A 27,143-nucleotide genomic window follows, 5' to 3' on the forward strand; every position below is an offset into this window, starting at 1 on the left:
CAATGAGCCATAAAAGCTATCAGATCAATTAAAGGGGTAATTCAAATACATCGTCTTTCCTTGTTGATGTTCACTGTCACTGCTTGACACTATTTTAGTTACTGAACATGGATGCTCTGTATTTCTGAATATTCTGAGAAATACCCAAGACCATTTGTTATAGTTATTTTATAAAGAAAGAAATAGTGAGAAAAGAAAGAGGAAAGGGGGAAGAAAAGAAGCAAAGGAGGGAGAGAGGGAAGGAGGGAGGAAAGGAGAATTTTCAAGTTAAAGCAAAGTCATGTTTTTTGTTTATTTGTTGTGTTTTTAATGAGCAGCTACACTCTCTGCTTTAAAAACAGTGGTGAGATTCCCTGACATGATCGCTGAAGACAAATGGGTGCATAAGCAAATGTTGTGAAGAAAGCTGATGGTGCTTGGCTATCAAAAGATATAGCATCTGGAGTCTTAAAGAGCTTGAAGATAAACAAGAAGCCATCTAGCTCAGAAGCAACAAAGTCCACATGGAAGCTCACCAGCCTGGGTGATCATGAGGTGTCAATGGGATCAGGTATCAGACATCAAAGACTCAAAGAAAAAAATCATATCGATGTGAATGAGGGGGAGCAGGGAGTAGAGACCCAAAGCCCATCTGCAGACAATTGGACATCCCGTACAGAACAGTTACAAAGAAGAGATGAGCCAGTCAAGGTTCAGTATGGCACCAACAAAACATACACTTTCTTTTAGTTCTTTAATGCTTTCTTCCCCTCAGGCCATGACCCCAATTCTACCTTACAAATCCAGCTGGATCTGAACATGTACACTGGTAGCGATAAGAGCTTGCAACAGAGGGAATCCAGGACAGATACGCCCCTCAGGACCAATAATGAGAGTAGTGATACCAGAAGGGTAAAGGGAAGGTGGGGGAATAAGAGGGGAACCGATTGACATATAATGATTGACATATAACCCCCTCCCAAGGGGATGGACAACAGAAAAGTGGGTGAAGGGAGACAGCGGATGGTGTAAGACACTAAAAAAAAAATTTTTTTTTCTTTTAACTTATCGAGGGTTCATGAGGGAGGATAGAAGGGAGGAGGGGGAAATGAACTGATGCCCAGGGCTCAAGTGGAAAGAAAATGTTTTGAAAATGATGATGTACAAATGTGCTTGACACAATAGATTAGTGAATTATTACAAAAGCTGCAAGAGCCCACAATAAAATGATTTTTTAAAAGAAAATGATGATGACAATATATGTACAAATGTGTTTGACATAATGTATGCATGAATTGTGCCATGAGCTGTAAGAGCCCCCAATAAAATGATTTTTTGAAAAACAGTGGTAAGAGGCAATGGAACTGGTAGTATAATGAAAAGATCATCTATATTACGTATGTATACGGCACAGGACCAGGCAGCATTTCCTTCTGTTGTGCATAAATCACGATGAGTCGCAACGGAACCAACTTGATGCACCTAACAACCACCATAATAAATAAAGGCCACCTTCTGGAGCTATTTTACTATAATTGGTAAGAACCTACTTTCAAAGAATGCTATTTGAATATGCTAACCCACTGCCATCGAAAAGATTCCAATTCACAGCAATCCTAGAGGACAGAAAAAAAACCTTCTCTATGGGGGATCCAAGGCTTAAGTCTTTATGAAAGCAGACTGCCTGATATTCCTCACAAAGCAGCTAATGAGTTCAAACCACCAGCCTTCCCGTTAGCAGCCCAACATGTAACCAATGCTGGAAAAATAGGGAGGGCATGACTGACCTCTTCTGACTTTGCAGTGGGGAAAGAGAATCAAACTTCAGCCCAAGGCCTGTTCATATAAGCTAAGGTCAGGCAAGTCTCCATGCTTGAACCTTCTTCACCAATTTGGTTACCGGCTGTCCCTCCCACCTAACTCTCCTCTACTGGGTTCAAAACTCCATTTCAACGACCACAAAGAATTAATTGACAATACTCAAATTATGGTGTTTACTACAGAAACTAACTGGTTACAGTTCAGAATTTAAAATGATCAGAATAAATTTCTTCTGGTTAGGATTGCCTCTTTCCAAACATTCCCACAGGCAGGGCTCTCTTTTATCCTCAAACTCTGAGACACAAGGCCTCTTGGCCTCTGACCTGCTCAGACAATATTAAAAAGTTCTTTCTGATGTGCCAATAAATGTCTAGAAGGGCATTCCACTTCACAGTAAGGCTTAGTGCAAAGGCACTAAGCTCTGACTCGGTGTATCAGGAATCCAGTTCTCTCAATTAAGGATACAATCCACACCCTAAATGAACTTCTCCTGCCCAAAGTCACTCAGCTTTACTAGTCCACATACCAGGAAGGGCGAGGAAGCCCAGTTCTCTGGCTCATGCTGTGACTGCTGCTACCTCTGTTGCCAGTACTTTTCCAGTGCTCCTCCAATATCTAATGTTATCTCCTGAATGGTGGAGATTCCAAGCCCAGGACAGTAGGGTCCAGAGAACACATTCCACTCCTGGCTTTCTTTTTAATCATTTTATTAGGGGCTCATACAACTCTTTTTACAAGCCGTACATACATCATTTGGGTCCAGCACATTCGTACATATGTTGCCAACATCATTCTCAAAACACCTACTTTCTACTTGAGCCCTTGGTATCAGCTTCTCATTTTCCCCTCCCTCCCACTTCCCCCTCCCCCTGAATTATTTATAAATAATTATTATTTTATACCTTACACCATCCGACGTCTTCCTCACCCAGTTCTCCACTGTCTGTCCAGGGAGGAGGTTACATGTAGACCTTGTCATCTGTTTCCCCTTTCTCCCTCACCCTCCCTCCAACTTCTCAATATCGCTACTCTCACTACTGTTCCTGAGGGGCTCATCTGTTGTGCATTCCCCATATTTCCAGTTCCTATCCGGGCCAGTGTATATCTCCTGGTCCAGCTGGTTATGTAAGGTAGAATTGGGATCATGATAGTGGTGGGGGGGGGGGGGAGAAAGCATTCAAGAACTAGAGGAAAATTGTATGTTTCATCGTTGCTACACTACACTCTGACTGGCTCGTCACCTCCCCACAGCCCTTCTGCAAGAGGATGTTCAATTTCCCCCATATAGGCCCTGGGTCCCCACTCTACACTCCCCCTCATTCACAATGCCATGATTTTTTTTTTGTCTTTGATTCCTGATACCTGATCCCTTCAATGCCTTGTCATCTCACAGGCTGGTGTGCATTTTCCATGTGGGCTTTGTTGTTTTTCAGTTAGATGACCCCTTGTTTATCTTCCAGCCTATGGGGCCCCAGATTCTATGTATTTTGACAATTGGGCACCATCAACTTTCTTCACCACACTTGCCCATGCACCCGCTTTGTTGTCATCGTTCACTTCGGGGTAGGCTGGTGTGCTTCTTCCTTGTGGGCTTTGTTTCTTAGCTAGATGGCTGCCTGATTGTTTTCAAGCTTTAAGACCCCTGATGCTGTATCATTTGATAGCCGGGCACCATCAGCTTTGTTTGCAACTTTTGCTTATGTACCCACTTTGTCCTCAGCAATTGAGTCGGGACGGGCTGGTGTGCTTCTTCCAAGTGGGTTCTGTTGTCTCTCTGCTAGATGGCTGCTTTTTTATCTTTAGGTCTTTAAGACTTCAGGTGCTATATCTTTTGGTAGCTGGGCACTATCAGCTTTCTTTACCACATTTGCTTGTGTACCCATTGTCTTCAGCGACTTCAGGTGCTATATCTTTTGGTAGCTGGGTACCATCAGCTTTCTTCACCACATTTGCCTGTGCACCCATTGTCATCAGCGATCATGCCAGGCAGGTGAGCATCGCAGACTGCCAAATTGTTAGAACAAAGTGTTCTTGTGTTGAGGGAGTACTTGAGCAGGGGCCCATTGTCCACCTGTTTCCTTAATACTAAAACTATAAATATATGTACATAGATCTATTCCCCCCTCGTCGTATATATTTACATATTCATATGTCTATATTTAAATCTTGTGATAGTACATAGCATGTGTACCTGGAAGGGATAGGCGGAATAAACAAGCCAGAATAGAGAACAACGGGATGACAGTTCCGGGGAGACATGGGGGTAGAGGTGGTGGGGGAAAAGAAGAGGATGTTAACAAGCCCAGGGACAAGGGATTAACAAGTGATCCAAAATCAATCTCAAGGAGGGTGCAAGAGGTCTGGCAGGACTGGATCAAGGGCAATGTAACTGAGAGGAATTCCTAAAACCCAAATGAAGGCAGAACATGATAGTGGGACAAGAGGCAAGTACAAAGAAACAGAGGAAAGAACTAGGAGGCAAAGGGTAGTCATAGAGATTTAAATACTGGCGTTCTCTTTTGATGGTAGTGAGATACCCTTGGTGCTTCTGAAATGGAACACTTTAAACCTAGCTGATGGCACAGCTGAACAATACCTCTTTAGAATCCCATACAACTTATTTGTGGGGTCCCACTCAGTCACTGTGTGGGCGTTACAAACTATGGCTTTTTGAAGCCCCCATAGTCTACTATGAAAGTATTTACTATGAGGATTTTTATAATTTTTTTTAAATGGGGGGGGGGAGTAGGGTATATGTTGCAGGGAGAAAGGAAAGAGAGTTCATCTGAACCAGGCAAAATAGGCCAAGAGCAGTGTCTTGCTTTCCTCTCCCTCCAACCTCCTTGAGTGAGGTAGGACAAAGCAAAGTCCAGGACAAAGAAGAGAGTATCCAAACCCAAAGATTGGTTTTCAGAACAAATCTTTATAGAAGCATAGACAGATTAAAATCTTCTTCCATAAAAATAATAAACAGTATTTTAAGTATCCCAACTTCAATTGACCCTTATTTAATACCGTTGTTGTTGTTGCTGCTGCTGCTGCTGTTAGGTACCACCAAGTCAGGTCCAACCCATAGCAGCCCACAGCACAACAGACCCTAGCAGTTATTAACCCTCATATAAAAACCAATAAAGTACAAGAAGATATATTCTACTCACCCACGAGGAGCCATACAACATTGGAATTGTGTTCTGTAAGAAAATCTTCTAACTGAGTGATGCTAGGGACAATACTGTCATTCTTCCTTTGATCCATTATTGAAGCTTTTCCAGAGCAGCATCTAAAGCCTAAAGAAGGTCAAAGGTTAAGATTTAGAAACCAAGATTTATTAAACTATAAGAGAAACCATATAAAGGAAAAATGTATAACGTAAATGTATTAAATCATATTCTGTTCCTTCAATATTGAGAAAAGAAAAATCTGCATTTCTAACTAACTTATAGACAATGGGTCGTGTTTTTAATATCCTAGTGTCATCATTCTCAAGTGTGTACATATTCAGTTTGGGTTATTAGATCCTTGTTCAAAATAAGAGATATGACTATGTTTCAATCTAATCAAGTGTGTATCTCAACAATAAAAGGGAATTAAGTACTACTCCATCTTGTTAAGAGTACAGCCAGAATACTCCATAGAGGGGCGGCTGGCCAGACTTCATCCTGCATATTATGGACACATCCACAGGATAACGAAAAACTACTAGGAAAGGGTCAGTGGAAGCCAGAGCAACACTCTATGAGTGAACTGAACATGGTAGCTGCAACAGTGGGCTCAAATATAACAACCATTATAAGGGTGGCAGAGGAGTGGGCAATGTTTGATTCTGGTACACATAGGGTTACCATGAGTCATGGGTGACGTGACAGCAACATGTATCAGTACTAGATAATTGAGCTACACTTGCTGGAAAGTTGCCACTTAATAATATTAGATTTATATATCAAATTGGATTAACCCCTTGAAACCTCTATCAACTCTGTGCCCCACCCCCCAACCATTATTCCAACTGAAAGCACTCTGTCTAGTTCAGATCCCCCTGTGCAGGGTTTGGATAATAGGCAGAGCTCATTTACACTAACTCAGGACAAATGGCAATATACTCGCAAATGTTACCAAATACGTGAAGAATGCATACGTACACCAGATCATGGAATGAATACAAATATTTAGATAATACCAAGATCCAGTGAAGAATAAGTTATTCCAAGAAACAACACAATTATCCCTGCGATATAGTATTGCCATGATTAACCCAACCTACCTTAACACAATTACCTTGTTATAAACCAGCAAAAGAAGAAAAAGGCTAGACTTCAACACAGAAAGCCATGTAGTTAATAGTCCTTTACCACCAAATTAAAAAAAAAAAAGTTGCCACTGAGTCAATTCCAACTCATGCCAATCTCAGGGGTGTGATATTAGAACTGTACTCCACAGAGTTTTCAATGGTGGGCATTTTTTGGGGGGAGTTTTGTGTTGTTTTAAACAGAATCACCAGGGCTCTCTCCCAAGGAATCTCTGGCGAGACTCCAAACTCTAACCTTTCAGTTACAAGTCAACCCTGTCAACTGTTTACACCACCCACTAACTCACAAACAGGAAAATTAGAAAACAGCCCTAGTTTGAAACAGGAAGAATACTTAAAGAAAACTTCCTAGTTGTCACTCAATACAGTTGACACATCAACTTCCTAATTATGTTTCCTGTTTATATACCATACCTCTTCTCTAGAGAAGAGTCCCTGCCTCATCGGTTAAGCATTTGACTGCTACCTGAAAAGTTAGCAATTCAAACCACCATCTGCAGAAGATGTAGCAGTCTGCTTCCTTATAAAGATTTAGAGCCATGAAAATCCTATGAGACAGTTCTCTGTCCTACAGGGTCTTATAGGGTCAGTATGAGGTGGAAGCAATGCAGTAAGTTGAGGTCTTTTCTTCAAAAATCACAAAACAAGTTTAAAATTGTATGAGACTTTGGCAGACACCATCTACAATAGGTTGCATTCCTGTTAAAATGTTTCACATCTCTGTGATGTTTAAATCTTATAATTTACAAAGCCAAATTAAACACTTCACAAAATAACAAATAACTCAATCACAAGATGTTTATTATTAATCGTGATATGAAAACCTAAGTGCACATGAGTTAGAGCAAATGAAGAAAATGACTTTATTTTTCAGCAATCCCATTTTCCTATGGTTTAGAGAATAAGTAAAAATTCCTTTAATATTTTTTCAAGTGTCTTCTTTAAGCTTACATATTTTTATCTATAGCAATTTAAAACTTGTGGGCTAACTAACATGAATTTTTCTTTCTTACATTTTTAGTTTTATAAAATAAAAAATAAAACCTTAATTAGTAAAATAATATCAAATTAAGTAGCCACTTATTACATACAGGTTTACATATTCTAAATATGATCTCCGCATATTTCATATGCGGTTTTTATAAGTTCATAGATCTATAGCTAGCACACCACTGAGGATGAAAAGGTCACCCTACTGATGCCCACGGAAGCGCAACAAGAGCTATGACCTGTCACTCAGGGCCGCACACAGTAAAGGTGGGTCTCCAATCAAATTCAAGGAGAAATGATCCACCCACAAAAGGCTCTAAAGTACTCCACCAAAATCACCACACACCACTGTTACAACAGCACACAGCTAAAAAGAAGGTAGAAAGAGGGGCACAGATTGCAAAGACAAAACAAGGCAATATCAGCTTTAATCAACATTTTTCCAAATATTAAAATAACACAAAGGCTTTAAAAGAGAAAACAACAGATAAAGGTTCAATACTTAACATACTCATAGTTCAAGTACAGATGTAAAGGCTGTGGTATATCTAACAAGGGAATTATCTCTAAAATTTATTGAAAATACCCATGCCTTAACAAGAAAATAAATAAATAATGCAAATAAAAAAATGGGCAGAGAACATGAACAGACAACTCACCTTCTTAGACAGGTGACCAATAAACTTATGAGGTAATACCTGCAATTTGTACTCACTGCCATCAAGCTCATTCCAATGCACAGTGAGCCTCCAGGACAGACAACTGTCCCTGTGGGTTTCCAGGACTGTAAATCTTTACAGGAAGAGAAAGTCTCATCTGTGTCCCAGAGAGCTGCTAATGGTTTCAAAATGCTGACCTTGTGCTTAGCAACTCAAGTGTGAACCACTATGCAGCTAGGCTTAAAAATCAAACTGATAATGAGTAGTAGTGAGCTATTGCATTGCCCTCCAATTAAGAGCAGCATTAAAAAGAAAAAACATGGAAAACGACAAATTCTGGCTGGGTAGCATGTGGAGAGACTTGAACCCTTGTACGCTGCTGGTAGGGATGTAAAAGGACACAACCACTGTGAAAGCTGTATGGTGCTTCCCCAAAACGTTGGAAATAAAAATTCCTTATGGCTCAGCCATCCTTCTACTTAGTACAAAGGTCATTCCAGGACTGATCAAAATAGCAAACAGATGGCAATAACCCTCATGCCCAACAATGAAAGAATAAACAAACTGCAGTGCATATGCACAATATTTGATTCCATTCTTGGAAACATTTTTCAAACTCATCGTTTGGAGCTGACAGCACCGCCCTTCTTTTTTTTTTCTTCACTTCTTCTATGACATCAAACCGTTGCAGCAGTACACTGACAAGGAGCTGTCAGAGGTTCAGGTCAGATTCAGAAGAGGATGTGCAACAAGGGATATCATTACTGATGTCAGATGGATCTTGGCTCAAAGCAGAGAGTATCAGAAAGATGCTTACTTGTGTTTTATTGACTAAGCTAAGCATTTGACTGTTTAAATCTTACCAAACTATGGATAACCTTGAGAAGAATGGGAATTCCAGAATATTTAATACACTCATAGAGAACCTATCCATGGATCAAGAAACAATTGTACCAACAAAACATAGGAATACTGTATGGTTTAAAATCAGGAATGGGAACTGTCACAAATTCATTACTGGTGGCAAATCAATACATCACAGTTATAGGTGGGACTACAGAAGTAGGCATGGGACCATAATTGGTACACGTACATTTGAAGAAGGCTTACAAGTTTGGCCTAGTGAGAGGACATGACTCATGATTATGTGACCTCCTGTATTGTCCCCCCCCCATAATGGAGACTTCCATTAAGTACACACCCAGCAACACCCCTAAGAAAGAGACTGCCCCTTCCAGGGATGGCTGGAAAGGCAATTGAATTTGCAAAGCACTCTGCCTGTGGGCAAGGTTAGTTAGTGATCAAAAAAAAAAAATTCAATGGAGAGTTAATCTATTTGGGAACCCTGTAAATGGATTTTGGGCTGTAACTGCCATCCATAGCCTTTTGCACACCAGCAAACTCAGAATTTAAGCTCTAATGCAGGTGTAACTATGTTCCCTTATCCAGAAGAAATGAAGAGTGAAGAAAGCCAAAGGCAGATGGACATGATTAGTCCAGTGGACTAATAGACTACACAAACATCAGTCTCTATGACCCTGAGAACAACCAGATGATGCCTGGCCACCACTACCGCCTGCTCTAAAAGTGATCTCATTAGAAAGTCCTGGAAGGAGTGGGTGAAAAATGTGGAACAGAGCTCAAAATCATAAAACACACCATGCTCACTGGGCAGACAGAAACTAGTGAAGCTCTGAGACTAAGGCCCTTCTTTGTCTTTCAAGCCTGCAAATGAATTCACTCCAATGACTCACTTCTCAGCCAAACAATAGACAGGTCTATGCAGGGAATGAACAATGACACTAGTGAGGGATGCATCTGAGGCCATCTGACAACCATTTGAGGCCAAGGGGGCAACATTCACCCAAGGGCAAAGTTCAGACAACTTAGGAAGGAAGAAGAAGAATGGGAAACACAGAGAGGAAATGAAACAAGTGATGTTATATTGTGGGGATTTTAAGCCGTGACATGAAATAAAATATGTGTGAATTATTAAACGGACAACTGAATGGTTCAGTAAACCATCCAATTCACAAAAAGTTGTTTTTAATTTACTACAAAATCTTCCTGGCACAAATGATGTAGTAAACAAACCTGGCAGCTTGGGCTGGTATGGACAGGCCAGCAGCAGAGGCATCTGACATGTGGGACAGTAACACGTAGGTCCGAAGGCTAGGGGAAGAAGGTGCACTTGCAGCAGGGGTGACCACACATAGGGTGCTGTAGACTGAACAGAAGGAAGGAGAAATCCAGAGTCCGGAAGTGGACTGGAAAAAGCAGCCAAACTCAAAGTCAAGATCGGCCTGCCTGGAGGAGCGATTCTGAGCAGTGAGAACATCTGAACAAGGAGGTTGCCCAGTGCAAAGTATCAGAATCCAAGACAGAGAAAGAATGAAGCCTGGGTGTGGCAGGCTGAAAGAGTGTGTTGGAGCCAGAGCACGGGTAAGGAGGGCATCCACGAGAAGGTGACCCACATGTGATGTGGGAGAGAAGGGATTCCTCAAAGCAAGCAAAACTATGTAGAATAATGGGAGTCCAATTTCTCAGTATGGGAAGAGATGTAGGAAGAAAGGAAGATTGAACCCTGCGGTGTTAGTTAGGAGCCAAAAGTATGCTTTTCAATTCAAATGAATATAGACATAAATACAGTCATATATGTACATGTGCATTTGTACATGCGTGTATATATGTGTGCACAAATGCATCCATATATATGCATATATTGTACACATACATTGCTCTCAATTCTCACTCAGTGAGTAGTCAGTTTTATAAAAGGAGCCATCTCAGTAGCAGAGAAAGGACCTCCATGACCATCAAGAACGAAGAGCGCACAGTGGAGCACGTGCCTGGAGCAGCAGAGCCACAGCACTGAGATGATGAACACGGCAGAGCTGTGCCAAGGCAATGAGGTGAAGCGGTGGGAGGGCTTCCAAGTAAAGCTTAGTGCCTTTAGGCAGGACGCTGGCTTGCAGAGTGGGTCCCCTGTAGGCATCTATCAACACCAAAAGAGCTTTCTAACACTTGCCTGAGCAGGACAAAGCCCAAGGAGTCTCCTGGATGAAAGACTAAGGACCAGAGAGAGAGGAGGACCAGAAAGGACATTCCTATGAGCATGCTTTGGACAAGAAGGGTGCATCCTTAATATTTTCTGATCCTGACTGTGTTAACGTTTTAACTTCCTTATTAAACCCCTAGAATCATAGAGTAATTTCTGTAGTGAGTATTGTGCAACAAATTACCAAACCCATCAGAAGGAGCTAGTCCTGGCAGGGATTGTTAGTGACAGAATAAGGTTAGGAACGATGGAGAGAAGAGGCCATCAGCTCTGGGCTGGTATGACAATGAATTCTCCTTCCTGCTGAAGCCAGAGGAGGTCAGAACTGGCTCGCATGCTATTTCAACAATTTTCTTCCTTTTCTTTCTTTCTTATCTTCTATTTTTTGTCGTTTCTGCTATTCTGTTTCCTATTTTCTAAATTTTAAATTTTGTTTGTAACAGTGAATAAAGGGTGGCTATAGAGTGGCAGCTAGAAAAAGAGAAAGGAAAAAAAACATGGATGAGAGCCTTCCTCGCTATAACTCACCCCAAACCCCACACTTCCATCTGACCTCAGCAAGAATAATTTGATTACCTCTGGGGAAGGAAGGGGGAGGAATTAACTGATTTAATTCCTCCAGCTCCCACCTGTATGCCTACTCCTAGCCCCCCAGGAAGACTTCATTGCACTAATTAATCCTCTCCCATGTTACATTGCTCTCTTTTACAACAAATGCTGCAATTGCTGCGAGCCTTGCAGTCGACTGTGACTCGCAGCAACCGATATACCAGAGCCTGGCGCTTCCTAGGCTGTAAGCCTTATCGGAGGGGATGAGAGGTGTTTTCATGACGGGCTGAAACCACTGAACTTTTGATTCGCAGTCAATCGCTTACCAATTGCACCGTCAGGGTTCTTCTAGATCAAGTATTACCACAAAATTGACAAGGGATTGTGGGAATTATGTTTTCTCTCCATCAGGCTTAACCAGAATGGGCCTAGAATGTAACATTACCTGAGACCTGAGAAACCCTAGCCGTGAAGAGCCCCAGCTTACCCTGGCATTGTTTATGTGAAAGCACCTATTCGATTTTGATTATTTGGTGCAACAAAGTTAATTTTTAACCTTTTCATTCAATATTCACTGAGTTGAAAAAATGCAACCATACAGCCTAGACATTCTGAGCAACACGTGTAAGATTTAGAAAAGCCTTAGTAGAATGTCTAACTAGAGAACATGCTGAATAGGTGCTATGTGAAAGACAGCACTTATCCTATTTGTACATTCCAGTGTAAAACTCTGTCGCCCCCACTGGAAAGCTGTTCCTTAGCGACGAGGTTGCCCCATTCATGGAGTGCACAGTGCCCTACGGAGTTCCTGGTCTACACCATCGGTTGTTCAGTAAGTGTTTCTTTCATTAGTTAATGAAACAAGCCCATCCATGGAGAAAGATGAGGCTTTCTACTCCCATAATGAGCTACATGTAGTCCTGGAAGCCCAGAACGACAATTCTACCCTGTCCTATAAAGTTGCTATCATTACATGTTGTCTTGTGATTAATCACCATGCATTATGTTCAATTTATAACAATGAAAATACATCCTACATATCAGATATTTACATGACAATTCATCAGAGTAGCAAAATGACAGTGATGAAGAAGCAACAAAAATAATGTTATGGTTGAGGGTCACCGCAACATGAGGAGCTATGAAAGGGCAGCAGCATGAGGAAGGCCGAGAACCACAGGCCTAATGCCATGCCTTTTGATCTCGACTGCTCCTTCCATAAGCAAGTACTGTAGATACAAGTCACACAGAATCCTTGACAACTGCAACCTTTTCCCCATTTATCACGAGGTTAACTACCAGTCCAACTGTAAGGACCTGTTCTTCCTTACACTGAGTAGTAATTCATACTGAAGGCTACAATCCTTGATGCTCATCAGCAAATGCGTCAATTCCTCCTGACTTTCAATGAGCAAGGTTATGTCATCTGCATGCCACATATTGTTAATGTCTTCCTCCAATCTTCTTCATAGAATCCAGTTTCTCTGATAATTTTCTCAGTATATAGATTGAACAAGTAAACTGAGAGGGTACAACCCTGGCAGTATTTAAACCATGCAGTATCCCCTTGTTCTGTTCACACAACGGCCTCTTGATTCAGGTAAACAGGTTCCCCATGAGCACAAGGACATACTCTAGAATTCCCATTCTAGAGGTTGTCCACATTGCTCATGAGGCACAAGTAAACATCTTTCTGCTATTCTCTGCTTCCATCTGACATCAGCAATGATATTCCGTGTTCCGTGTCCTCTTCTGAATCTGGCCTGAACTTCTGGCAGTTCCCTATCAATATGTTACTGTGACCATTGTTGCATGATCTTATGTAAAATTTACTTGGGTGTGATTTTTGTTTATCTTCTTTGAGCAGGCATATGAGGTGTGGTATTCCCTATTTAGTAAGAGTCATGCCAGGTCCCTTTCAGTTCTAAGGAATCCCTGGTGACACAGAGGTTAAGCATTAAGGTTGGTTATTATCAAAAGCTTGACATTTTAAACCCACCAGCCATTCCATGGCTGGAAGATGTGGGATTCTGCTGCCATGACTGGATTGATATTTGCCTAGGGCATGGCCGAGGAGGATGGAGGAAAATAATGAGCTAGCAAGGAGTACAAAAAGAAAATGTTCTGAAATTTATTGTAGTAATGATTGTACAAATAATCTTAATATGACTGAATGATTAAAGTTCATCAACTATTAAGTACATACACATAAAACTATTAAAAGAAAAGGAGTCACAGCCTTTCAGGGCTGTCCTACTCTGCCCTACAGGGTCACGCATGGAATTAGACTCTCCAGCAACAGGTTTTTAGTTTCAGTCCTGGGATTTTACCTGCAACAAACACTAATCAGCCTGTTACTAGCTCTAATGGCCAAAAGAATTAAGTTGCAGATATTCAATCAGAAATAACAGCAATAATCTCGTATCCCAGAAATAGAGTAGCTTTGGAGGTCAATCAGAAATGGAAAATTCAATCTATACTTTCCTTAGCTTTGAGACAGTTTAGCAAATTATTAAATCTCTTTGAGTCTATTTGCTAAATGACCATCCCTTCCTTGAAGAATACTTAAAGTACTAAAGACACAGAACAAACAAAATTATTAGCATAGTACTTGACAAGGAATACATTATAAATATTAGCTGTGTTGGACAGGGTTCTCTAGAGAGTCAAACCAGCTTGCTAGTAATTATAAATAAATATATTTATAAAGATAGATATATAAGAAATGAATCATTAAATTATATAGATAGATAATATAAGAAATTAACAGTTAAATTATAAAGCAGTGAGACACTAGCAGTCCTTTAAGGCTTGAGAGCCGCTAGTTGCCAGTTCCCTTCTGTAGAGAGAGCTGGGCTATATATATCAAGCAAGACAGGTCCCCAACTGTCATCAACTGTCGGTCCCCAGCTCCAGAGATGAACATTCCAATCGTGTGGGCTTAAAGGGACCTCAACTTACAGCGACACAGTCCACAGGCTAGGCATCCCACAGGTAGTGTACCCCTTTAAACTGAGGCACAGAACAACCAAGGTGAGGCTCACCGAGCCATTTATCCCTCTGCCCTTCAGTTAATCCTACTTGTGTTTATTGGCCAGGCTGGCACAATAAACTATAGCAATCCACCGCTTGCCAGCCTGGCACCTGTACACAATGCTTTACCCATACATACTTATATAATTTCCAGATATTAATGAAATCACACTTATACTTATCATCAATCATCTATCATACATAAAAATGAAAACACTGAGTCAAATTATATCTGATATAACATACGTGAACAAAAGAAATATATGCAATAATCACATACAAAGAAAATACATTGACAATTACAAGCCTCGCTTTTGCAATTGATCACGTGGTCGTAATTGATAGGTAGAACTACCTTCTTCTACTACCCATTCTGTATTACCTTTGCCCTCAGCAAGCACCTCAGCTGCCTGTGGTTTTTGACCTGGCGGGGTGACCCAGACCTTCATTCCTGAGGGGTCTGGGTCATTATAAGTCCTGTTAGGATTGGGTTGCTGCAACTTACCATTTACTTTAATAACAGGGCATGGTAACACTAAGAGTCGGCCTAGGGGATCTCCTGGATTCCAGACATATTCTTCTTTACCTCAATTATGTAGTACCAGTCCAATTTCTCCTTGGTAGTCAGGATCAATCAGCCCACTTAGTACGGTGACACTCTTCCTGACCTGTTGATCCAAAGGCATGAGAAGTCCAAAGTGGCCAGAGGGCATTCTCAGCTGCCAGTTCAGTGGAATCCATGCTGTGTTTCCAGGTGGGAGAGTTCCTTTCTTCGGGACCAGGACCTCCAGGCCTGAGGAACACAGGGTTGCTGGGACAGGAAGCAAAAATGCTGCAAGGGGATCACTAGGAGTAATAGTGAGTGGTGCCACTCCAGCTTTCACCCCTTGTTGCCTGGACCCATGAATTCTGGCTATTGGAGACACAGCACCATATATTGGCCGCTGATTTAGAGTGCATACAGCTTCCTGGAGAACATTGTCCAAGCCCCGCAAGTTGTTGCCACCTAGTTGGCGCCGTAATTGTGTCTTTAAGAGCCCATTCCATCGTTCTATCAAGACAGCAGCTTCAGGATGATGAGGAACATGATACGACCAGTGGATTCCATGGGAATGGGCCCGTTGCCGCACTGTATTTGCTGTAAAGTGAGTTCCTTGATCTGAAGCAATGCTATGTGGGATGCCATGCCGGTGGATGAGGCATTCTGTAAGTCCACGAATAGTAGTTTTGGCAGAAGCATCGCGTGCAGGAAAGGTAAATCCATATCCAGAGTAGGTGTCTATTCCAGTAAGAACAAAACGCTGTCCCCTTCATGATGGAAGTGGTCCTATGTAATCAACCTGCCACCAAGTCCCTGGTTGATCTCTGAGAGGAATTGTCCTATATCTTGTACTTAATGTTGGTTTCTGTTGCTGGCAAATAGGACACTCAACAGTGGGAGTGGCCAAGTCAACCTTGGTGAGTGGAAGTCCGTGTTGCTGTGCCCATGCATAACCTCCATCCCTGCCGCCATGTCCACTTTGTTCATGTGCCCATTGGGCGATAACAGGAGTGGCAGAGGAAAGAGGAGGACCAGTCTCCACAGCGCGTGTCATCTTATCCACTTGATTATTAAAGTCCTCCTCTTCAGAGGTAATCCTTTGGTGAGCGGTCACGTGAGATACAATCAACTTTACTTTCTTGGCCCATTCAGAGAGGACTATCCACATACCTCTTCCCCACACCTCCTTGTCCAGCTTTGGCCCGATCTCGTATATACCACTTCCATTTAATAATGGACTGTTGCTGCGCACGTCCAACTTTATGGTTCTGTGGGTCAGACAATACCCAGTTCATGATAGGTAATTCAGGCCTCATGGTGACTTGGTGGCCCATGGTGAGGCGTTCGGTCTCCACCAAGGCCCAGTAACAGGCCAAGAGCTGTTTTTCAAATAGGGAGTAGTTGTTTGCAGAGGATGGCAAGACTTTACTCCAAAATCCCAATGGTCTACTCTGTGATTCACCAATAGGGATCTGCCAAAGACTCCACACTGCATCTTTATCTACAACTGACACCTCCAGCACCATTGCGTCAGCTGGATCATATGGCAAAGCAGCTTGCACGGCAGCCTGAAATTGTTGAAGAGCCTTCTCTTGTTCTGGGCCCCACTCAAAAATGGAGGCTTTTTCGTGTCACTTGATAAATAGGTCGAAGTAGAACACCCAAGTGAGGAATATGTTGCCTCCAAAATCCGAAGAGGCCCACTAGGCGTTGTGCCTCTTTTTCAGTCGTTGGGGGAGCTAAATGTAATAGCTTATCCTTCACTTTAGTAGGAATATCTCGACATGTCCCACACCACTGGACCCCTAGAGATTTTACTGATATGGAGGGTACCTGAATCTTTGTTGGGTTAATTTCCCAATCCCTTGTACGCAGATATTGTACCAATGAATCTAGAGTCTTTGATACATCCTCCTTAGTGGATCCAATCAGCAATAATGTCATCAATATAATGGACCAGTGTGACATTTTGTGGAATAGACAGGTGGTCAAGGTCCCTTCGGACTAAATTATGACACAGGGTAGAAGAGCCGATGTACCCCTGGGGGAGAGTTGTGAAAGTATATTGTTGCCCCTGCCAGGTGAAGGCAAACTGCTTCTGGTGGTCCTTTGAGACTGGTATGGAGAAGGCATTAGCCAGATCAATAGCTGCATACCATGTACCAGAAGTATTAATTTGCTCAAGCAATGTAATCACATCTGGGACAGCAGCTGCAATTTGAGTCACCACCTGGTTAAGTTTACGATAATCCACTGTCATTCTTCAGGTTCCCTCTGTCTTCTTTACAGGCCAAATAGGTGAGTTAAATGGGGATGTAGTAGGAATCACCACCCCTGCATCTTTCAAGTCTTTCATGGTGACACTGATCTCTGCAATCCCTCCAGGAATGCGGTACTGCTTTTGGTTTACTATTTTCCTAGGTAATGGCAATTCTAATGGTGTCCACTTGGCCTTTCCTACCATGATAACCCTTATTCCACATTTTAGGGATCCGATATGGGGGTTCTGCCAGTTACTAAGTATGTCCATTCCAATGATGCATTCTGGAACTGGGGAAATAACCACAGGATGGGTCCGGGGGCCCACTGGACCCACAGTGAGGCGTACTTGAGCTGAAACGCCATTGATAACTTGACCTCCATAAGCCCCCACTTTGATTGGTGGGCCTTCAAAACATTTTGGGTCTCCTGGAATTAGTGTCAGTTCTGAGCCGATGTCTAGTAATCCCCGAAAAGTTTGATTATTTCCTTTCCCCCAACGAACAGTCACTCTTGCGAAAGGCCGCAGGTCCCTTTGGGGAAGGTTAGAAGAAAGACTAACAGTATAAATCCTCAGTGATGTAGCAGGATCCTTCTTACAAGGGACCCGGCCTCCCTTTCATTCAAGGGGTTGTGGGTCTGTAACTGGCTCAGGTCTGGGAATTGATTGAGCGATCGTGACTGTCTATTCTGTTGTTCACCTGATCTACTATTCTTTCGTCTGTACAGATCAAGTAAATATTTAGTAGGCTTCCCATCTATTTCATTCCTAGGGACACCGTGGCTAAGTAGCCAATGCCATAATTCCACACGAGACAGGTTGCTTTGATTATTATTGAAAACTTGTTGTCTATTATAACCACGCCCACCCTGTCTCTGTTGATTCAGTGCTGACACCTGCCCTCTACCATCACAGGGACCAATCAGCCCCATTGTGGGAAAATGTCGGAGTTTGCTTAGGGCAGTGCCCACTGTTAATGCTGGTGCACATAAAATAGCAATTACAGGAGTCTTAAGAGATGCTGGGGCCCACTTCACAAAGTTGTTCCTTATGGTTGTGGTAAAGGGTATGTCCTCAGGACAGCCCCTTTTTGGGTCTATGGGAATATCTTGCTAGATTCCAACAAACCAATTTCTCTAAGCTTTTGGATGCCTTCCTCTACAGTGTACCAAGGTAGGTCAGGTACTTCAAGTTGGTCTAATCTAGGCCATCTGGCAGTCCATGCTTCATGGAACCAACCAAATGACAACTTAGAACCTGTTTTAGCCTGTCTCGCAGAGACACTGAAAGAAGAGTCTGTGCTTAGGGGTCCCATATCCAGAAACTCAGACCGGTCTAATATTACATTTCGTGCACCAGTATCCCACACCCTTAGTAATAACCATTCCCAGGGATATTCTCCAGGCTTTTGCTTGTACGTATTTGAGAACTCGAGCAGGGTTTATGTGTGTAGCACGCTTCTTCTTGGATAATCATCTCAACCTCACCTTTAGGACGTTTCTGAGACTTAACTTTAGTGACTGGTCTAACAGAAATAATGGGTGGTGAGGGTGTTTCCTGGGTGCTCTCAGCAATATCTTGCGAGGCATCTTTCTCAGGTAATGCTACTGATGCAGCCCACCTGGCATATCAACTTGAATAGTTTGCCTAATCTGCACAGGTTTTCTTGATGTGCACTTAACCTATATATAAAACTCTCTCTTATGCATGAGTTTCTGTGGAATTGTTTCTCTAAAGTATCCAGAGTAATACATAAAGGATGTAGTACAAAATTTTGATTGCATTACAATACAATAGCAATGTAAAAAATTAGCAATGTAAAATTCTGAAGAATATTTCTATGTAATAAGCGGCTTTCTATTTTTCTTTCTGGCCTTTAAATTTCTCTCCTATTTGCTATACCAGTCTCTCCACCTAAAGGTATACCAGTCAGAAAACCAATCTATCAAAAACTCAAACTGCCTATCCAACAAAATCAAGTGTGAGGCCTAAGGCGAGAAGGAGTAAATTAGCCATGTGTGTTTTTTACCAACATTCTCATCAGAACAAATAGAGAAAATATTTGCTGTTAATACATTGTTACACACCCAACAGATCCATTTAATAGCCAATTCCTATGAGCTAAGCCTATTGCTACAACTGAAATGCAATTTTTACATGAGTACCCAAAAAAGGGGGACTCTTTCAGAGAGTTGAATGGGAATGACCTGTACAATACTACTGGTGATACTGAGGCATTTTAAATTGATATAAATATACTTTATATACGCATTAAAAGACAAATAATAATAAAGTCATCTACAGTTTAAACTCTAAACACTTTGTTCAATGCTGTCAGTCTATAAAAATTCCCTCTCACAGTAGCAAATAACCATTACAATGAAAAACGTAGCTACCACAATAGTGGCTGACATTACTCACTGCTTGATATGTCAGACACTGTTCTGAATACTTTACATACATTCACTCATCGATAAAAATGACTCTAATATTAAACAAGTCCCCATTTTATAGATAAGAAAATAAAGGCAGAGAAGAGCTAAGAACAACAGCTACGACATGGTAGACTTGGGATTGGAAACCAGACTCTACTTCCAGAGCCTGTGGTATACTGACTCTAATATCATTTTGTTGTTGATAGAACCGGTCAATAATGTTCTCCTAGAATCCCCAACCCCCTTGTTTTTTCCTATGAAAACCAAGTTCCTTCATCATATCTCTAAATTTCTGGTTTGGGGAGATAATATGCTGATAAAATCTCTATTTTGACATAAAATCTTCCTATTTTCTGAACATGGTATGTTTTTTCCTCCTAAAGGGATCCTCCATTAAATTAAAGATCAGCAAACCCACTTTTTGAATAACAAATCAAGCTATGGAGTATGATCAGTGAGCCTAATCTATGGTGCCGCCACTGCCATGAATTTCTATACTCCACTTTCAACTCCAATTCACAAAGCTTATCAATATTTGTTTCAGAGTATATTTGCTACCCGAAATATTGTGAACTGACAGAGGTGCATGGTTGTGTAAAAGTTTGCTAATTCCTCCATTTAAGAGGTAGCTTAATTACTTCCTTTTCTTAGTATGGGCTGGACGGTGATTCCTTTTAAGGAATATGGCTGAAGTGAAGCTTACTTTCTTTTTCTTGGATCAGCTGCTCCATGGGAAGCTAGCTGCCTTAGAAGGACACTTGAAAAGCCCTAGAGAGAGGTCCATGTGGTTAGAAACTGACACCTTCAGTCAACAAACAAATGAGTGAGTTGTCCTGAAAGCAAATTGTCATCTCAAACACTCAGAATCAGTCCCAGCAAACATCTTAGCTACAACCTCATCTCGTGAAAGACCCTGGACCAGAAGCACTCGATTTATTTTATCTCATATTTCAGACACAGGCCCTTTAAGACCATGTGTGCTTTCTTAAGCCAATTTTTTAACCTAGGCATTAATAACTCAGCACTAGATAATACAAGGGATGAGAAAGGTAATTTTGCAAGTTCTCCACCATATCTCTACCCCTAGATGTTCACATCTGTCATTTTAAACTATACTACTTTTATTTGGCTCTCCCTCCACTTACCAAAAGATTAAAAAAAGAAAAACAAAATTCCATTGTAGGCTTCTAAGACTGTAAATATTTATGGGAGCCGAGAGCCTCATCTTTCTCCTGCCTATGGATGGTGGTTTTGAACTACTGACTTTGTGGTACCCTGCCCAATGCACAACCCACCAAAATATCAGGGGTCAGGAATGTCACCTCAAAACTGGCTACCAGTCACAAGTGATCCATTTCCTCTCTCATTCTTATGAGTCAGAATAGGCTTGGCAGCAATTAACAACAACCATTAAGTAAGAGTCTCTAGCACGTACTTTGTACAGCAACTCCACCTTGCCTTTCAATTTCTTTGCATCCATAATTATCACCATTTCCTTCCTTTTGGTATCAGTCTACCTAATGTACACATTCCCAACTTATTTGGCCGATGCCCCCTTTTCAGAAAAAAAAAAGTATATATGTATACATATATAAATCAGTGTCTCCCTGGCAATTAAAAGCTTTTGTATATGATGTCTGCTTTTGCAGACACCCTAGATAGTTCAAGCCCACCCCAACCCTCCCAAAAGGAGTTTCATTTTGAGAAACATTCATCTAAATCATTCTTGACCTTCACCTTTAAGATTAACCAATATGTACTTATCTCTACACCTTAAAAAAAATAAAACCCTCCCACAAACTTACATATCTACCTATCCCATCTTTATCCCACTTGCAACGAAATTTCTGAAAGAGTAAATGGCATTAACTGGTTCGACTCCCTTATTTCTTAACCTCTCTGAATTAGCTTCATTTATATGTAATTGTTCTCGCTCAGGAGAATAAAGATTTCTTAATTGGCACATGCAATGGTATTTTTGTGGTCCTCATCTTGACTTTGGTCCTCATTTTATTTGACTTCTCAAAGATGGCTTTTCTACAAACTTGGCTCTTCCACTGCCTTCTGGAACCTCTGAGGTTTTTTCTCCTACTTTCTAAATTACTCAAGCTCCTTTGAGGTGTGTTTTAACTCCATCTAACCCTGAAATGTCATTATCTCCATCTTCATTTCTCTTCTCTATCATTCTACAGTCACTCTACATGAGTAATTTTAGTCATTCCCATTGTTTTTTTAAACTAGTTTGTATAAACTATGTCTTCAAAACTTATAGCACAAGCTGGGCCATTCTTAACCTAGAGCCATTTATAAAACTCTCACTTGTTGGAAGTCACAAAGCCTCAAATATAACCCCAAATTAAACCCATATTGTCCAACCAGGAGCCCAATCTATTTTTCTTCCTATATTTTCTATCCCTGAAAATAGGAGTTATCAGTTTTCCATGCCAGATATGAGAAAATCTAGGTAAGCCCATGGGTATTTATTAAACATTTATGGGCATAAATATGCTAATGGGCTAAAAGCACCCTGATTCTATTTTCCCCTAAAGCCCACTAATACCAATCCATCTTATGTTGTGCACATCTTTTATCCTTCCCCATCTGTTAACCTGTTCATGACCCACTTTTTTTGGTTGATTATGTGTTTTCATACATGGAAGGGATGCTGGACCAAGGCCATTTCTGGTGTTTTGCTATGAATTATGGATTCTGGAGCATATTATGTGGCACATAAATGTCCATCTGGACTCGGGGCTAGGATTAATAGGACACATATGTCTCTCTGGGCTCTGTACTACCTTCAAGAACCCTTAAAAGGTACATATAATTTAGAGTGCCTAAAAATGCAGTATTGTCCAGAACATGGTATCACAATAAGACAGCCTCCAAATAATACACCAAAACAAACCCACTTCCACCAACTTGATTCCAACTGTAAGACCGAGTAGAACTGTCCTTAGGTTTTCTGAGATTGTAAATCTTTCTGCGTCTAAAGAGCCTCTTCTTTCTCCTGCAGAAGGGCTGATGGTTTGAAATGCTGGGCTTGCAGTTAACCCAATGCTTATTCCTCAGCACCACCAGGCTCCAAAGGATGCACGACGAACTCGGAACTCAGAAGTCGATACCAACTTATAGCAACCCTGCAGGACAGGGCAGAACTTCCCCTGTGCCTCTCTGAGACAGTCACTCCTTACAGAACCAAGAGCCCAGTCTTTCTCTCTCAGACCAGCTGGTGGTTTGGAACTGCTGGCCTTCCAGGGAGCAGCTCAACAAGTAACCACTATGTCACCAATATACTTGGGAGATGTATCTCCCAGTGAAAAGGCCCAGAGAGACAAAGGTTTTGCAAAATCACACCTCTCAGATGCATCACTTCATATGATACTTTGCAGCACAGGACCATTTTCGGTTTCCAACAGTTAGACAGGCCCCTCCTAATGGCTCCCTGCACAATCAATGGAGGAAAATACAGGTGGGCACTATGTGGCTCGCAGGTTATGAAAGGGCTAATTCCCATTTACACAGTTTTACTTTCATTTCTCATCTCTCAGCTGGATTATTATAAAATAGCCTCTGACTAATCAGCATGCTGTAGACACACCTTTCAACAATTCATGATTCTTCAGGCTATTGCCAGACCCACCGTGTCCCCTTTCTCAGATGTAAGTGCCCTCACAATGTTCTCAAATTTACTTTTCCTAATCTCATAAAATTTTGAAATTGTCACTGTCTTTAACTTGAAAACCTGTGAAAATAAAATCTGTAAGTCTTATCTTCCCATGCACTGTAAGACAAAACTAACAGTGCTTTGCTGTATTATACAGAATAGTGAAAGCGTTATTATAAATTCAACATTTACCATACCCTTACAGCTCAGTCTCTGGTCTTTTATGTAAACCAAAACACCTTTGCATATAAAAAGAAAGTGGATGAATTCACAAAAACGTTTCAGCCTAAAAAAAAAATAAATTCATTACTCTCAGGAGAGCCTAAAAAAAAAATAAATTCATTACTCTCAGGAGAGACAAGTCCCTGGCGAAGGACATCATGCTTGGTAGGGTAACAAGGCAGCGAAAGTGGAAACCTCAGACAAGATGGATGCACACAATGGCTGCAACAATGGGCTCAAACATAAGAACAATTGAGAAGATGGCACAGAACCGAGCAGTGTTTCATTCTTCTGTGCATGGGGTCACTAGGAGTCAGAACCATCTCAATGGCAACTAACAACAACAGTACTCTCTCCAAGGCCATGTGTGACCACTATTTGAGGAGCAGCAGCAGCCTGGAATGTCTAGCATATGGCACGTAATATTTATTAAATGAATGACACTGTGTCTTTATCATGCTTAACCATAGTTTCCAATATTCTCCTAGAACTTATACTAAGCCTCCAGTGATTTCCCTCTAACCATAATTAAGGGGAATACCTGGTTATCGGACAGAGAGTATTGGAGACAACTGTAGTAGATCAAAATGATCAATCTGACTTGAACAGTTAAAACCTTGTCCCTTGATCTCCTCTCAGATACACTTTGGGCTTGATGTGCTTTTTAATAATTTCTGTGAGTGGTTTTTTTTTTTCCATTTTGGGGTTGATATCTGTTGTATTTTGTCATTGTGGGTAGCCTTCTTGAATCTTTGTTATATACTTTTCTATGTTTTTCAGTATGTGAAACTCAAGATAGATGACTTTATAGTGACAACAACTAGCATAAGGACTCCGTGGAGGTTCGGTGGGGGGACGTAGGGGGTAAGGGGAGCTGGTATCAAGGAATTCAGAAGGAAGAAAATGTTTCAAAACTGATTTTGGTAGCAACTGTACAATACTGCTCGATGTAGCTCCACTGGGGAATAATAATAGGGTTGAACTATGGAATGGTATGATGTATGGATCATCTCCTAAAATATGGTGGAGTTTTTTTTTGGGGGGGGGGATGAGGGAAGATACTTTAGCCTAGTCATGTACAATATTCTATAAAGAACAGAACAAAAATCATTTCATTTTCTTTGTTTCTTTCTAAAACTCCTCAAAGGGATGAGCAAATTACTCAGCAAGCTAATGAGGCAAACAACATTGACAACTGATAGAAAATCCCTTCATTGTCACCCAGATAGCAACAGGTCAAAAGTCAGGTAAAATGATTATACACCACAACACTCCCATTTCCATAAGTATACAAGTAGATTACACCACAATGAAAGCAAAACTAGATATTAGATTTTTCAAAACCTTAGTAAAAAATATTTAACGAAGTAAATTATTTACCCTGAAATGTTATGTTTTTCCTTCTCTTTGGCTTCAGGTCATTGTACAATGTGTCATCTTTTCCCTTCTCTTTGGCTTCAGAAGGTCATTCTACGGTGTGCCATCCTAACAAATCTGAGAAGAACAGTATTTTAATCAATTAGACACGGTATTGTGGCTTTATCAGCAGTGCTCCCATTTCAGATGAAACTATTTTACATACATACAAGGAAACTTATTTATATTAATACAACACCTGCTTTTTTAAGATTTCCAAAAAGAAGTACTTTCAAATTTAGAATAAGATCCCAATTTCCAAACTATGGCCTTCCAGAGATTTCAAAACCAGTGTTATTTATGGAAGAAGCAAGAGTGTGGGTATCAGAAAGCTCAGCTGATCAAATCCTAGCTTTATAGCACAGCACACTCAAGGTGTGTCTTTGGGGCAGTTGGTTCTCCCAAATGGCTGGGTTGTTGGTGGCAAACAGCTTCTTTCTATTCCCAGAACATGACCCACTTTCCATGGAAAGAAATGACATATGTATGAAAATCACCCTGCAAAGGCTTAAAATGCAGGTGGTCTAGCACACTGAGGAAACAGTAAACTGGAGTCAGAATAACTGGTGTGAATCTCAACTTACATTGAGCAAGTCACTTCAGGGTTGTTGGCCTTACCTCCCTCCATAAAATGGGAATAATAGACCTCACATGATATGGTTGTTATGATAAGATCATATGAGTCGATGTCTATAAAATACGCTCCATTCAGCAGTCATATAAAATAAAAATTCTACTCAATTCATCTATTTTTATAATTTATTTGTCTGGTTATCTTAGGGGGGAATCCACTTCATTGCTATGCACCGTGCGAAAACAGAAATATGAGCTTGGTTGAAACTTAAACGCCTGGATAGTAACAAAACTCATGATTTCCTTACAGAGGAAAATTACAGGAACTCCTGTTTTTAACAGAGATCTCTAACTTCCCACTGTCAAAAATGAAGCCAAAGGGGGTGGGTCGGGGAGGGGGTTGGGGTGCAACTAATGCTCTCCGGAAGGAAAATTAACTTCCCTTCACCTTCCTTTAACAAAAGATGTTTCCACTGGCATGTACTTTGCCGTGGGACAGCTGCAGCAGGTACCAATTCAGAATACAAAACACATCACTCCTGGGGTTAGTGGGGTAGGGATCTAAAGCTCCACCGCCCTTGATCCAGCGACCCTGTGTGAGTTAAGGGTTATCGATTATCAGGCCAACTGCAGCTGGCAATGATGGAGCCGGGGCGCGCACGGTCCTACCCGCGAAGTCCACACGCCCGCGAGTGGGGCACCGCCCACCCGCTTTATCAGCACCGGAGGGGCCACCCCGGCATCCGCGCCTCCAACCATCTACCTGTCATGGCCCTTCCGGCCTTCCCACGGACCGCCCAGTCCACAGGTCTTGCGTGGTTCAGGTAAGAAGGAGAAAGGAAGATGGGAAGAATCGCCGCCGCAGCAGGTAGCCACGACGAAGCCAGACCTCCCGGTCTACGACCCAGCTGGTCTCCAGCGACGCTGGATTGAGCGCTGCCCACCCCGAGGCTAGCCGGCCAGCCCTACGCGTCCTCTCACCTGGGCCAGCGCCGGGCGGCCCGGAACCGCTCTGGCTCGGCACAAGCCGGCGCCGAACGCCCAGCGCGGCGGCGGCGACAGCAGCAGCGCAGTGTCGGACGCGGCCTGCGGAGCACTGCCCGCCGCCAACGCCCACTAACCGGCCCCCGGGCCTGCTGCCCCAGGTCCAACCCCCGGCCGCAGCCACTGACACCGAAGGGGGCGGAGGAGGAGGGGAGGGCTCAGAGCAGCGGCTGGGCGGGACTGCGGCTGCGTAACGTCTAGCGTCGCGGCGCCGGCGCCTGGACGCACGCTGCCCGAGCCCCGCCCAGGAACACGGCGTCGCCCCGCCCCTTTCCGCTTTCCCGGGCGCTCCTGCCAGGCTGCGGGCGGAGCCTGGGCGATGGGGAGGAGGTATAGAGGGGGCTTTTAACTCGCTGTTTCCGCCCATCCGAAGGGAAAAGTTAATGACCTTCGTGCTGTCAGAGGACTGCCTGTAGGAAAAGGACCCCAAACAACAACAAGAAAGGCGAGAGGAAGGAAATCAGACAGAAACTAAGAAAGGAAGTAATCCGCACGACAAGCGACAACTGCTTTTATGCCCTCACCAGTTTTGTTATGCGAAATGCTGCAACACTAAATTTATCAACCAAACGCAAGTCACTTAAAGAAGT

General features: G+C 42.1%; 1 protein-coding gene across 4 annotated transcripts in view; it reads right to left on the reverse strand.

The window, feature by feature from the left end:
* Positions 1 to 26,682, reverse strand: part of BLTP1 (bridge-like lipid transfer protein family member 1) — a 222,041-nt gene extending 195,359 nt beyond the window's left edge. For 3 of the 4 annotated variants that reach the window (XM_075543854.1, XM_075543855.1, XM_075543852.1), the window contains exons 1-3: positions 26,491 to 26,682; positions 24,901 to 25,014; positions 4,959 to 5,087 (exon numbers count right to left, since the gene is read on the reverse strand). In XM_075543854.1, coding sequence (XP_075399969.1) covers positions 4,959 to 5,055 — 97 coding nt within the window. In that variant the 5' untranslated portion in view covers positions 5,056 to 5,087; positions 24,901 to 25,014; positions 26,491 to 26,682. Of the gene's footprint in view, positions 1 to 4,958; positions 5,088 to 24,900; positions 25,015 to 26,272; positions 26,431 to 26,490 lie in introns of those variants that run through there. The other variant, XM_075543853.1, reaches the window with a different exon arrangement.
* Between the last annotated feature and the right edge of the window lie 461 nt (positions 26,683 to 27,143).

This window comes from Tenrec ecaudatus, chromosome 3, assembly GCF_050624435.1.
Source record: "Tenrec ecaudatus isolate mTenEca1 chromosome 3, mTenEca1.hap1, whole genome shotgun sequence".
Classification (NCBI taxonomy): domain Eukaryota; kingdom Metazoa; phylum Chordata; class Mammalia; order Afrosoricida; family Tenrecidae; genus Tenrec; species Tenrec ecaudatus.